This window comes from Ylistrum balloti, unplaced genomic scaffold (assembly GCF_031769215.1).
Source record: "Ylistrum balloti isolate Yb309-2 unplaced genomic scaffold, AGI_CSIRO_Ybal_v1 Utg370200, whole genome shotgun sequence".
Taxonomy (NCBI): Eukaryota; Metazoa; Mollusca; class Bivalvia; order Pectinida; family Pectinidae; genus Ylistrum; species Ylistrum balloti.
Window position 1 is genome coordinate 241,095 of NW_026782175.1, and position 13,182 is coordinate 254,276.

The 13,182-nt window shown below is 36.9% G+C and overlaps 1 protein-coding gene across 1 annotated transcript in view; it reads right to left on the reverse strand.

The window, feature by feature from the left end:
* LOC132551471 (serine/threonine-protein phosphatase 2A 56 kDa regulatory subunit epsilon isoform-like) overlaps positions 1-13,182 on the reverse strand; it is a 30,829-nt gene that overhangs the window by 16,828 nt on the left and 819 nt on the right. The window contains exon 2 of the mRNA XM_060215616.1: positions 386-585. Coding sequence (XP_060071599.1) covers positions 386-585 — 200 coding nt within the window. The remainder of the gene's footprint in view (positions 1-385; positions 586-13,182) is intronic.

Below are 13,182 nucleotides of genomic sequence, written 5' to 3' on the forward strand. Positions count from 1 at the left end.
CCCATTATATCTTTTAGTACTGGGACTCATGAAAATTTTGGAATTGGTGATCTGGACTCACTGAAACTCATCCTCATCAGTAATGCTAAGAGCAAAGGTGAAGAAATCCAAAATTTGAAAATTAGTCAAACATAATAAGCTGGCATCTATATATATAATATCAGTGTATTGTATAAGCAGATGAGCTCACAAGTGTACAAGCACTCTCCCTCAGAGGACAGATTTTGCTGTTGAGTATGGTCTTGTTTTAAGGTGTCTTCTTCAGGAGTTGTGTCCGACAACTTCAATTTAGCAAACCACTGAAGCAGTGCTCTACTTCTTGATCCAAAGAGGAATTCTTTGTGACTGGAACATTTGTCAATATAACAATAAATGTTGGACTTACCATGCGGACGATCTCCGGATAAACAGGATCAGAGAGAACATTCCGTGTAGCTGTGATGTAGTCCACCAACTCATTCAGACAGGCCCTTTTCACTTCTTTACTCTTCAGGTCGGATACAGGATCCATGAAGTCGAAAACAACGCAGCATTGTTGCAGTTTCTTGATGAAGAGCTCTGACTGGTCAGAGCCAGGGTTAGCATCTGAAAATCAACATTAACGTGTAATGAAAGGACAAATCATTGTGTTGTATATATCAAAGTCACAAAAAGCCTATACTGCAAATATCATTATCATCTTACATGTATTTCAGAAACAACAATTAATCAAAAATTGTCCCCTTGCATGTAGTCTATTTGTTTGTTTACTGGGTTTGTTGTCCCAAGAGCACAAAGGGTTATTTTGAGACTGAGCAACTGGTGGCTATCTCCAAAACAACATACCAGAAATCAAACCACATAGTTCAGGTCTTAAACTCAGTTTCCTAAATCTAATGCTCCAGCAATTGAGTTACTGTAGCCTGCTTAAAAGGCTATTCAAATCTATAGATGCCTGTTTCCCAATGGTCAATAACATCCTTCATATCTGAATCTTTGCCAATTACTAAATGATCTATATACCACCCCCCCCCCCTCCCCCAAATAAAAGTTTGTCCTTATTGTCCTTCCATTGAGTTCCCAGTGAGAAACATGTATGTATAGTTGAAGCATTGTTTTTATTTGATGCCCAAGTTTCCATTATACCTTACTAGAAATTTATTTTGTTTCAATGTCAACTTCAATTTAAAAAAACAACAAGATTCTGATAAATTCTGATTTGCTTCTAAATGTTTCCCAATCCTCCCAAATATTGTCCATTCCCAACATTCCATACAATATAAAATATAAGCATGATACATTGGCACACTATCACTGCCAAATTAACAACTTTAAGTGCTGTGCTCTGGGTTTCTTAGAATTTTCACCAGCTAATCATTGACTATTACTCCTAATGACCGCAAATTGGAGTCTTATGAACAGAGACTGCAGGCAAAATGAATTATTGGGAAGGACAGGCTTAGGTAAGCATATCTGGAAATGTTACTCTGTAATGGCACAAGGCATCGAGGAAAAGGAAGCCATTCATTTCACATACCGATATCTAGATGAACCACATATGTTTCAGATACAATCCAAAATTAATATTCAAACAATCCAAACCCGAAAAAAAAACAACTTATGGGGGTCCCTTAAATGTTTGTATTACAGCAGGTTTTGTGTTAAGAAACTTTATATGTTGAACTGAAATTTAAGGAAAGCTATCTTTTGTGATGTCATATATTTAGTCATAGAGAGATTTATATCAACCTTTTCATAGAGCTGGAATGGTTAGCGAAAACGTCAACTGGATAACCAACCTGGACTAACTTAACCTTTACCAGATAAATGGCCTCTGGTGTTGCACTCTGTGTAGGATGTCTAAAATAGTGTACTGTACCTCCATTCATGCACAATCTCTTCCATTATAAAAAGCAATAACACACCGAGACAGGCTTGTGATCAATTTCATTCATTCCCATATGAATGTACTTACAGAAAATTACAACAGAAATATGTCAGCAAGTGTTACAAGAGTACCAGCGAATTCTCTATTCTCTGTGTAGTTTTTATGCACAGGAACTCGTGCATTCAGGATTTCCAGTAGAAGTCTTACGTATATGTTTTGACAGATTGAGTAACCAACATGTAAAACAAGCGCTTGGGTAAGTGGTCTATTGTTTTATTGAGGCAAACTTGGTCAGATCAGAAAAGTATTGTCATTATTAGCATAATATATATTTTGTAACTGCTGCAATGTAAAAGAAACAAAACCAAAAAGATGTTGTACATGTGTATGCAGAACATCAAGATGAGTTGTGGATACAGAGATCTGTACAGGGAGAGGGGTTTTGGCTGTGTAGGACACGGACAGCAGTTATCGGATAAGTTAACATCTACTGGATAACACCATCAGGACCTACCAACCAAATCATGAACTGGAAATATCCATTTATACATTCTGACACTGGTAATCTGGTAATAAATACCTTCCGAGTTTGTTATAAACAATTTTTATGAAATTCAAGGAATACAGCTTACACTGTCTTTAAAAGGCTAAAACAACAATGACAGGAGGCAGTTTCAGGCTTCAGCAAGTCCTGCTGACATTTACATCAATGATGATCATAGACATACGCATTTTGTTGACATGTATCGAAACAAGTTTCTGCCACTCCCCTATGATAATAAGGAAATTATATAAAGTGTTTATTTGATCCTTTATTATGATGTTCTTGAAACCAGACAGACACAAAATTTGAACTGATATATTCTACCTTTTCTTAGGGCACATTTATTTCATTTCTATTTCGCTTTCCAAAATGTAGGTCAGAAAAAGAAAATGGATAGAAAATGCTCTGATTTTCTGCAATCATATTTGTTTTAATCAAACTATTTGTATTGTTATTTGGTAACCATGGCAGCAATCATTAATATAACACCATCTAAATAATAATGACTACCTGCAGATTGGCAGCCATTGATTCGACATATCACATGGGTTTCTAACTTTATTTAGAACCAATTCCACTGCAACTACAGACTACACCCTATATACTGATATGTGGAGGTCTGTTCACATTGTTAATAAATAGGAAGGAGCAGTGATATGTTTATATTGTTACTGATCTAGACAAATACAGACATTGCACATACTGCATGACACGAGTATTAATGACACACATCATGTCACTACAGCCTTCAACCATTCAACCTAATAAAAATGCTACATCATTCACTTAGTGATCAGACATTCATTTTTTTTGTATCAGTAGTTCCACTACATTTTTATTTCTGAGGGACTGATGACCTTATTGAGGGAGCAAGTGCCCCTTAAATCAATCCAATACCAAATTCTGTGACCTTTTGTTACGTTTATTTACTGTTTACTAAACACAAACAACTAAGATAAATATATATATATATGTGAAAGATTTTTTTTTCGTCTATTTTCACATAGCGAGCTCTGAGTATAGAGAACATCACTGATCAAACACAAAATATTGAACTGTAAGGTGGCTCAGACAGATTACTTCAGTACAATGATCAGACCATACCAATATTACAATCTTGATGAAAAATGATGGATCCATGGTTTTCTTTTTTCTTTTTATGGATCAGGGAATACGACAGATCGTGGTTCTTGGATATCTATGACCTTTATGTACTCAATTATCTCTAGTATTGATCGCCGATGACAAGCGTTTGCATTTTAATTAATTATGTACCACCCTGTTTTAGACAGGTGCACAATACCATCGTTAGCATGTTAGGTCTGTATTTGTTTCCTTAAATATTTTCTACATGTAAAACTTGTGTTATGAGAACGAGCTTAAGTCACAACTTATATTATCACTGGATCAATGATATCCATTACTACTTTTCAGCAAATTACCAGTAAAGTAGATTGATTTAATAATGCTCAGGTATATGTAGTTTTTATTTTTTATTTTTAGAGTTTGTAGGTATTTCAAACTATCCATCTGAGTTTGTCCTATAGCTATAACATTTTAATCAGTTATAGCCATGCATGTTCCTGCTGATCAATGAACTAATCACTTCTGCAAAGAAAATGGTGGAGAATCAATTAATGAGTACAACATCATTGTAATCATCTTTAAGAAGTTTTCTCCAGTTACAGCCGGTATTTTTTATGTGAAGTATAATGAAGTGTACCAAGTCCTTGGTTGATACTGTTCTTGGCTGGTGTAGTAAAACAGTGGATCAACCTCATCAACCTATAATAATTGTACCATGTATTATGGAAGAAAATTCATATTTTAATGATCTTGGTTTGCATTAACATGTAATTATTTAAGGCAAAATAAAAGCAAACACATTGAAGATGAAGACAATTACTGTATTTTCCCGATTAAAGCCGCACCTTTTTTCCTCGTGAGTTGGGCATGCTGCTTATATGTTGACAAAAAAATTTTGACAGGATAGAAAAAGGAAACCCAGGAAGCATAGCAACACACTGGTACAGGATGGTACTCATTTTTTTTTTACGAGTATCTGCCCGTCACGTGTTCGTGACTGAAACAGATTGTCTGGAACTGTCATTTGCAATTGCATACTGGATGATTACATGATTGACATAAAAGTAACATTCTCGTGGATTTAATTAATCATATCTTTTTAATTTGAATCACAATAATATCTTCTGGAATTTCACAGTTACTTCAAAGCCATAGTGAAAGTTAACTATAGCCTTTTGCATCCTAAGATTGATGGGTCATCAGGTTATAGGTCAAATTATAGAACAACTGCCATGCCTGTTTACGATATGTATGGCTTCGTGTAACTTACAAGAAGAAATAGTATTGGACTATAAGAATTTGGTTACCATGTAAGGGCCTTCGTTAACACTGACACAGATGGAGAGATTGTTAAGTAAACCGTACATAATGTCAGACCCCATATCTGTGCGTAGACAATCTGTAAAGGCACCCAAGCCAAACAAGTTTGATGTTTGCTATTTTATGTTTTTTGAAATACATCAATAAGATAGAGGATTATTTGTGAATAATTCCTGAAACTTAATTAAATGTTACATTGACCATCTTGATAAACTGCCTCCCATGATCTGTTACCGGTATACCAAATGACAACAACAGTGGTCACCATATCATAAGAAAGAGTGCGGCTTATATGTAAATTAAATTGAAAAATCGCTAAAAACTGGCCCTGCAGCTTATATATCAGTGTGGCTTATAACCCGGAAAATATGGTAAACATGCACCAGTCTAGTATTGTATATAATTGTACATGCCATGTACGGATGCAATCAACAGAATTTGGAGGATTTGCAATTGAATATTCAGTATATGTGTGTATTTGGTCCAAGATTCTAAAACAAAATGACAGTCTTGTCTGGAAATCCTCTAGAACAAGGTATTGCAGATGACAATGTCATCTTCTCAATTTGAATTGCACATGCACATGCTAGACAAAAGAAGGGAGACTTTGGATCAAAATGTCGAAATATTCTACTGATGATAACATAATCTTGGTCGTGATCTGTGAAAGTGTCGTAAACTCATGTGCAAAGATAATCCAGCTGTATATTAAGTATTTGTTTGTTGACAAGGAAATGAGAAAGGAAGGCTCAAAACTGATGACACCAGGAATTCATCTTAGATGTAATTTTGATCTAGTTTTGAAACAAACTAAAACAAGAAGCGACATCTGTGCTTGAGTACCTAACACATGTAAACAACAAGATGTGAACCTTCATTTTCATTTCAATATGGCAGCCATCAACTCATTTCAATTTTTCTAAGACTCTCAAATTCAAATACACACAATAAGAGACAAGCTGATCAGGATCCTACAAATGAAGTTTGAGAAAAGGTTGATTAACGGTCAACTACATGCACCAAAGTATGTAATCTGTTGGCATCGAACTAAGAAGAGAATATATCATATCTGAAAATGATTAAAAAATGACGTTGACAAATCCTTTCTTTAAAATTCCAAGATTTTCATATTTAACCATACTTATTCAGATCAGAAGGCACCTAGATGTACATGTGAGATTTGAAAAAGATCCATCAAGTATTTCTTACTAATAAGTGAAAACACACCTTAAACCTCAAAAATCCAATAATTGCTCTAGAAACTTGTCGCCTAGTAAACAGTTAATACACACTATGACTTTCCTAGAGACATGTCGCCTAGTAAACAGTTAACACACACTATGACTTTCCTAGAGACTTGTCGCCTAGTAAACAGTTAATACACACTATGACTTTCCTAGAGACTTGTCGCCTAGTAAACAGTTAACACACACTATGACTTTCCTAGAGACTTGTCGCCTAGTAAACAGTTAACACACACTATGACTTTCCTAGAGACTTGTCGCCTAGTAAACAGTTAATACACACTATGACTTTCCTACAGACTTGTCGCCTAGTAAACAGTTAATACACACTATGACTTTCCTACAGACTTGTCGCCTAGTAAACAGTTAACACACACTATGACTTTCCTAGAGACTTGTCGCCTAGTAAACAGTTAACACACACTATGACTTTCCTAGAGACTTGTCGCCTAGTAAACAGTTAACACACACTATGACTTTCCTAGAAACTTGTCGCCTTGTAAACAGTTAACACACACTATGACTTTCCTAGAGACTTATCGCATAGTAAACAGTTAACACACACTATGACTTTCCTAGAGATATTTCGCCTAGTAAACAGTTTACACACACTATGACTTTCCTAGAGACTTGTCGTCTAGTAAACATTTATAAACATTTAACACACACTATGACTTTCCTAGAGACTTGTCGCCTAGTAAACAGTTAACACACACTATGACTTTACAAGAGTCTTGTCGCCTAGTAAACCGTTAACACACACTATGACTTTCCTAGAGACTTGTCGCCTAGTAAACAGGTAATACACACTATGACTTTCCTAGAGACTTGTCGCCTAGTAAACAGTTAACACACACTATGACTTTCCTAGAGACTTGTCGCCTAGTAAACAGTTAACACACACTATGACTTTCCTAGAGACTTGTCATCTAGTAAACAATTAATACACAATAGTACTTTCGTAGAGACTTGTCTTCTACTAAACAGTAAATACACACTATGACTTTCCTAGAGACTTGTCGCCTAGTAAACAGTTAATACACACTATGACTTTCCTAGAGACTTGTCGCCTAGTAAACAGTTAACACACACTAGGACTTTCCTCGAGACATGTCTCCTAGTAAATAGTTTACACACTATGACTTTCCTAGAGACTTGTCGCCTAGTAAACAGTTAACACACACTATGACTTTCCTAGAGACTTGTCGCCTAGTAAACAGTTAATACACACTATGACTTTCCTAGAGACTTGTCGCCTAGTAAACAGTTAACACACACTATGACTTTCCTAGAGACTTGTCGCCTAGTAAACAGTTAACACACACTATGACTTTCCTAGAGACTTGTCGCCTAGTAAACAGTTAACACACACTATGACTTTCCTAGAGACTTGTCGCCTAGTAAACAGTTAACACACACTATGACTTTCCTAGAGACATGTCGCCTAGTAAACAGTTAACACACACTATGACTTTACAAGAGACTTGTCGCCTAGTAAACAGTTAACACACTATGACTTTCCTAGAGACTTGTCGTCTAGTAAACAGTTAACACACACTATGACTTTCCTAGAGACTTGTCGCCTAGTAAACAGTTAACACACACTATGACTTTCCTAGAGACTTGTCGCCTAGTAAAAAGTTAATACACACTAAGACTTTCCAAGAGACATGTCGCCTAGTAAACAGTTAATACACACTATGACTTTCCTAGAGACTTGTCGCCTAGTACAGTTAAAACACATTATGACTTTCCTAGAGACATGTCACCAAGTAAATAGTTAACACACTATGACTTTCCTAGAGACTTGTCGCCTAGTAAACAGTTACCACACACTATGACTTTCCTAGAGACTTCTCCCCTAGTAAATAGTTAACACACTTTGACTTTCCTAAAGACATGTTGCCTAGTAAACAGTTAACACACACTATGACTTTCCTAGAGACTTGTCGCCTAGTAAACAGTTAACACACACTATGACTTTCCTAGAGACATGTCACCTAGTAAACAGTTAACACACTATGACTTTCCTAGAGACTTGTCGCCTAGTAAACAGTTAACACACACTATGACTTTACAAGAGACTTGTCGCCTAGTAAACAGTTAACACACACTATGACTTTCCTAGAGACTTGTCGCCTAGTAAACAGTTAACACACACTATGACTTTCCTAGAGACTTGTCGCCTAGTAAACAGTTAACACACACTATGACTTTCCTAGAGACTTATCGCCTAGTAAACAGTTAACAAACTTTGACTTTCCAAAAGACTTGTCGCCTAGTAAACAGTTAACACACACTATGACTTTCCTAGAGACTTATCGCCTAGTAAACAGTTAACACACACTATGACTTTCCTAGAGACTTGTCGCCTAGTAAACAGTTAACACACACTATGACTTTCCTAGAGACAGGTTGCTTAGTAAACAGTTAACATACACTATGACTTTCCTAGAGACTTTTCGCCTAGTTAACAGTTAACACATACTATGACTTTCCTAGAGACTTGTCGCCTAGTACAGTTAATACACACTATGACTTTCCTAGAGACTTGTCGCCTAGTAAACAGTTAATACACACTATGACTTTCCTAGAGACTTGTCGCCTAGTAAACAGTTAACACACACTATGACTTTCCTAGAGACTTGTCGCCTAGTAAACAGTTAACACACACTATGACTTTCCTAGAGACTTGTCGCCTAGTAAACAGTTAACACACACTATGACTTTCCTAGAGACTTGTCGCCTAGTAAACAGTTAACACACACTATGACTTTCCTAGAGACTTGTCGCCTAGTAAACAGTTAACACACACTATGACTTTCCTAGAGACAGGTCGCCTAGTAAACAGTTAACACACACTATGACTTTCCTAGAGACTTGTCGCCTAGTAAACAGTTAACACACACTATGACTTTCCTAGAGACTTGTCGCCTAGTAAACAGTTAACACACACACTCGCCTAGTAAACAGTTAACACACACTTGACTTTCCTAGACTTGTCGCCTAGTAAACAGTTAAACACACACTAGTAAACAGTTAACACACACTATGACTTTCCTAGAGACAGGTGGCCTAGTAAACAGTTAACACACACTATGACTTTCCTAGAGACTTGTCGCCTAGTAAACAGTTAACACACACTATGACTTTCCTAGAGACTTGTCGCCTAGTAAACAGTTAACACACACTATGACTTTCCTAGAGACAGGGACTTGTCGCCTAGTAAACAGTTTACACACACTATGACTTTCCTAGAGACTTGTCGCCTAGTAAACAGTTAACACACACTATGACTTTCCTAGAGACTTGTCGCCTAGTAAACAGTTAACACACACTATGACTTTCCTAGAGACTTGTCGCCTAGTAAACAGTTAACACACACTATGACTTTCCTAGAGACAGGTGGCCTAGTAAACAGTTAACACACACTATGACTTTCCTAGAGACTTGTCGCCTAGTAAACAGTTAACACACACTATGACTTTCCTAGAGACTTGTCGCCTAGTAAACAGTTAACACACACTATGACTTTCCTAGTTAACACACACTAGACTTTCCTAGAGACTTGTCGCCTAGTAAACAGTTAACACACACTATGACTTTCCTAGAGACAGGTCGCCTAGTAAACAGTTAACACACACTATGACTTTCCTAGAGACTTGTCGCCTAGTAAACAGTTAACACACACTATGACTTTCCTAGAGACTTGTCGCCTAGTAAACAGTTAACACACACTATGACTTTAACACCTAGAGACTTGTCGCCTAGTAAACAGTTAACACACACTATGACTTTCCTAGAGACTTGTCGCCTAGTAAACAGTTAACACACACTATGACTTTCCTAGAGACTTGTCGCCTAGTAAACAGTTAACACACACTATGACTTTCCTAGAGACTTGTCGCCTAGTAAACAGTTAACACACACTATGACTTTCCTAGAGACTTGTCGCCTAGTAAACAGTTAACACACACTATGACTTTCCTAGAGACTTGTCGCCTAGTAAACAGTTAACACACACTATGACTTTCATAGAGACTTGTCGCCTAGTAAACAGTTAACACACACTATGACTTTCCTAGAGACTTGTCGCCTAGTAAACAGTTAACACACACTATGACTTTCCTAGAGACTTGTCGCCTAGTAAACAGTTAACACACACTATGACTTTCCTAGAGACTTGTCGCCTAGTAAACAGTTAACACACACTATGACTTTCCTAGAGACTTGTCGCCTAGTAAACAGTTAACACACACTATGACTTTCCTAGAGACAGGTGGCCTAGTAAACAGTTAACACACACTATGACTTTCCTAGAGACTTGTCGCCTAGTAAACAATTACCACACACTATGACTTTCCTAGAGACTTGTCGCCTAATAAACAGTTAACACACACTATGACTTTCCTAGAGACATGTCGCCTAGTAAACAGTTAACACACACTATGACTTTCCTAGAGACTTGTCGCCTAGTAAACAGTTAATACACACTATGACTTTCCTAGAGACAGGTCGCCTAGTAAACAGTTAACACACACTATGACTTTCCTAGAGACTTGTCGCCTAGTAAACAGTTAACACACACTATGACTTTCCTAGAGACTTGTCGCCTAGTAAACAGTTAACACACACTATGACTTTCCTAGAGACTTGTCGCCTAGTAAACAGTTAACACACACTATGACTTTCCTAGGGACTTGTCGCCTAGTAAACAGTAACACACACTATGACAGTGTCGCCTAGTAAACAGTTAACACACACTATGACTTTCCTAGAGACTTGTCGCCTAGTAAACAGTTAACACACACTATGACTTTCCTAGAGACAGGTGGCCTAGTAAACAGTTAACACACACTATGACTTTCCTAGAGACAGGTGGCCTAGTAAACAGTTAACACACACTATGACTTTCCTAGAGACTTGTCGCCTAGTAAACAGTTAACACACACTATGACTTTCCTAGAGACTTGTCGCCTAGTAAACAGTTAACACACACTATGACTTTCCTAGAGACTTGTCGCCTAGTAAACAGTTAACACACACTATGACTTTCCTAGAGACTTGTTGCCTAGTAAACAGTTAACACACACTATGACTTTCCTAGAGACTTGTCGCCTAGTAAACAAACTATGACTTTCCTAGAGACAGGTTGCCTAGTAAACAGTTAACACACACTATGACTTTCCTAGAGACTTGTCGCCTAGTAAACAGTTAACACACACTATGACTTTCCTAGAGACTTGTCGCCTAGTAAACAGTTAACACACACTATGACTTTCCTAGAGACTTGTCGCCTAGTAAACAGTTAACACACACTATGACTTTCCTAGAGACTTGTCGCCTAGTAAACAGTTAACACACACTATGACTTTCCTAGAGACTTGTCGCCTAGTAAACAGTTAACACACACTATGACTTTCCTAGAGACTTGTCGCCTAGTAAACAGTTAACACACACTATGACTTTCCTAGAGACTTGTCGCCTAGTAAACAGTTAACACACACTATGACTTTCCTAGAGACTTGTCGCCTAGTAAACAGTTAACACACACTATGACTTTCCTAGAGACTTATCGCCTAGTAAACAGTTAACACACTTTGACTTTCCAAAAGACTTGTTGCCTAGTAAACAGTTAATACACACTATGACTTTCCTAGAGACTTGTCGCCTAGTAAACAGTTAATACACACTATGACTTTCCTAGAGACTTGTCGCCTAGTAAACAGTTAATACACACTATGACATGTCGCCAGTAAATGAAATATATGACTTTCCTAAGATTCTCAATCCTTGCGTGATTTACTAGTCAGCATATATGGTATTGGATTCTACTTCTGATGCCAAAAAAATGGTAGTATTAAAGATAAGCTGATAGGTTGATCTATTATCATGATCCTGGAATGGACCAATTAACAGAGAGGACAATGATCGAAAGTATGTATGAAATCAGGTCATGTGAAATTTCAACATACAGGCTTATTAGGATTATAATGTCTTTCTCCACCATGTTTTATTTATTTCCAAAAGTTCTTTTTTTTTTAACAAAACAGGTTTTTATTGACCTACCAGTCAGCTTCAGTGGGAACTATACAACATGCATGAGATGTTATGAATTCAGAAAGTTCTCTAAAGACTGCACTGTACATCTATTTATTGACTCTATAACATGCAATTTTCTGCTGAAATAAAACAACAATAAAAACGCTTCACAAAGTGCATTTCATCGGTCAGTTGGACACTCATAACCAACTGTGCTACACTTAAACATCTCCATCATTCTAACATTCATTCCTCAACAAGACGCTTGTCCCGCAGATGATGAGCTATGTTTGTATGTTTGCATAGCATACATTCTGGTTATCACTGAATTCAACTGGAAATATTCCCTGACCCAGCTTAAATGTTTGTCCATGTTTGCAATAAAGAGAAGTAAATAGTGCTGAATATTCAAATACCATTTCACTATCTGAATGTTCTGGATATCTAAATGTTCATACCCAAACATTTCAATATTCATTTTAGCTCTAGCGTCAAGAAAGTTGATGCGTGACTGTGACATGAAATGCTACAAATCCAGAATCTAAAGAAATTTGAAGAGTGGTTTTGGAAAAATTTTGATATCCAGGAAATGGATACTTACCTGAATGGCGAACATATCATAAACAAACACACATAACCAAGGTACAGATTTGCTTGTTGTTCATGACACCTTTAAGAAAGTCTTTTCACTGGTTCATGTTGACAAAATTAGATGTCTCTAATCAAAAGGATACTAACCCCATCAGATATTAACATTGGGTTTTATATCATGACACTGCTTAATGTTGCAGGGACTTGAAGAGGACTACTACTGGTGCCGTGAATATGAACTTTGGTATATCTGGCTTAAGTTCTGGGATGTTGATAATGATTGAAAAAAAATCATCTCATTGAAATCATCATGAACTGGGCCTTTGGGAATGGTGGTATGTGATATTGGTCTTTTGAGAATATGTCCCTGGGGAAAGTAACACTCAAACCAGCTCAATTGGAACTTTCTTACACACATTATGCATTTCCTTAACCAATTCTTCATTTCACTGATATATGGGACTGAATAAATGAAATAAATGTTTGTT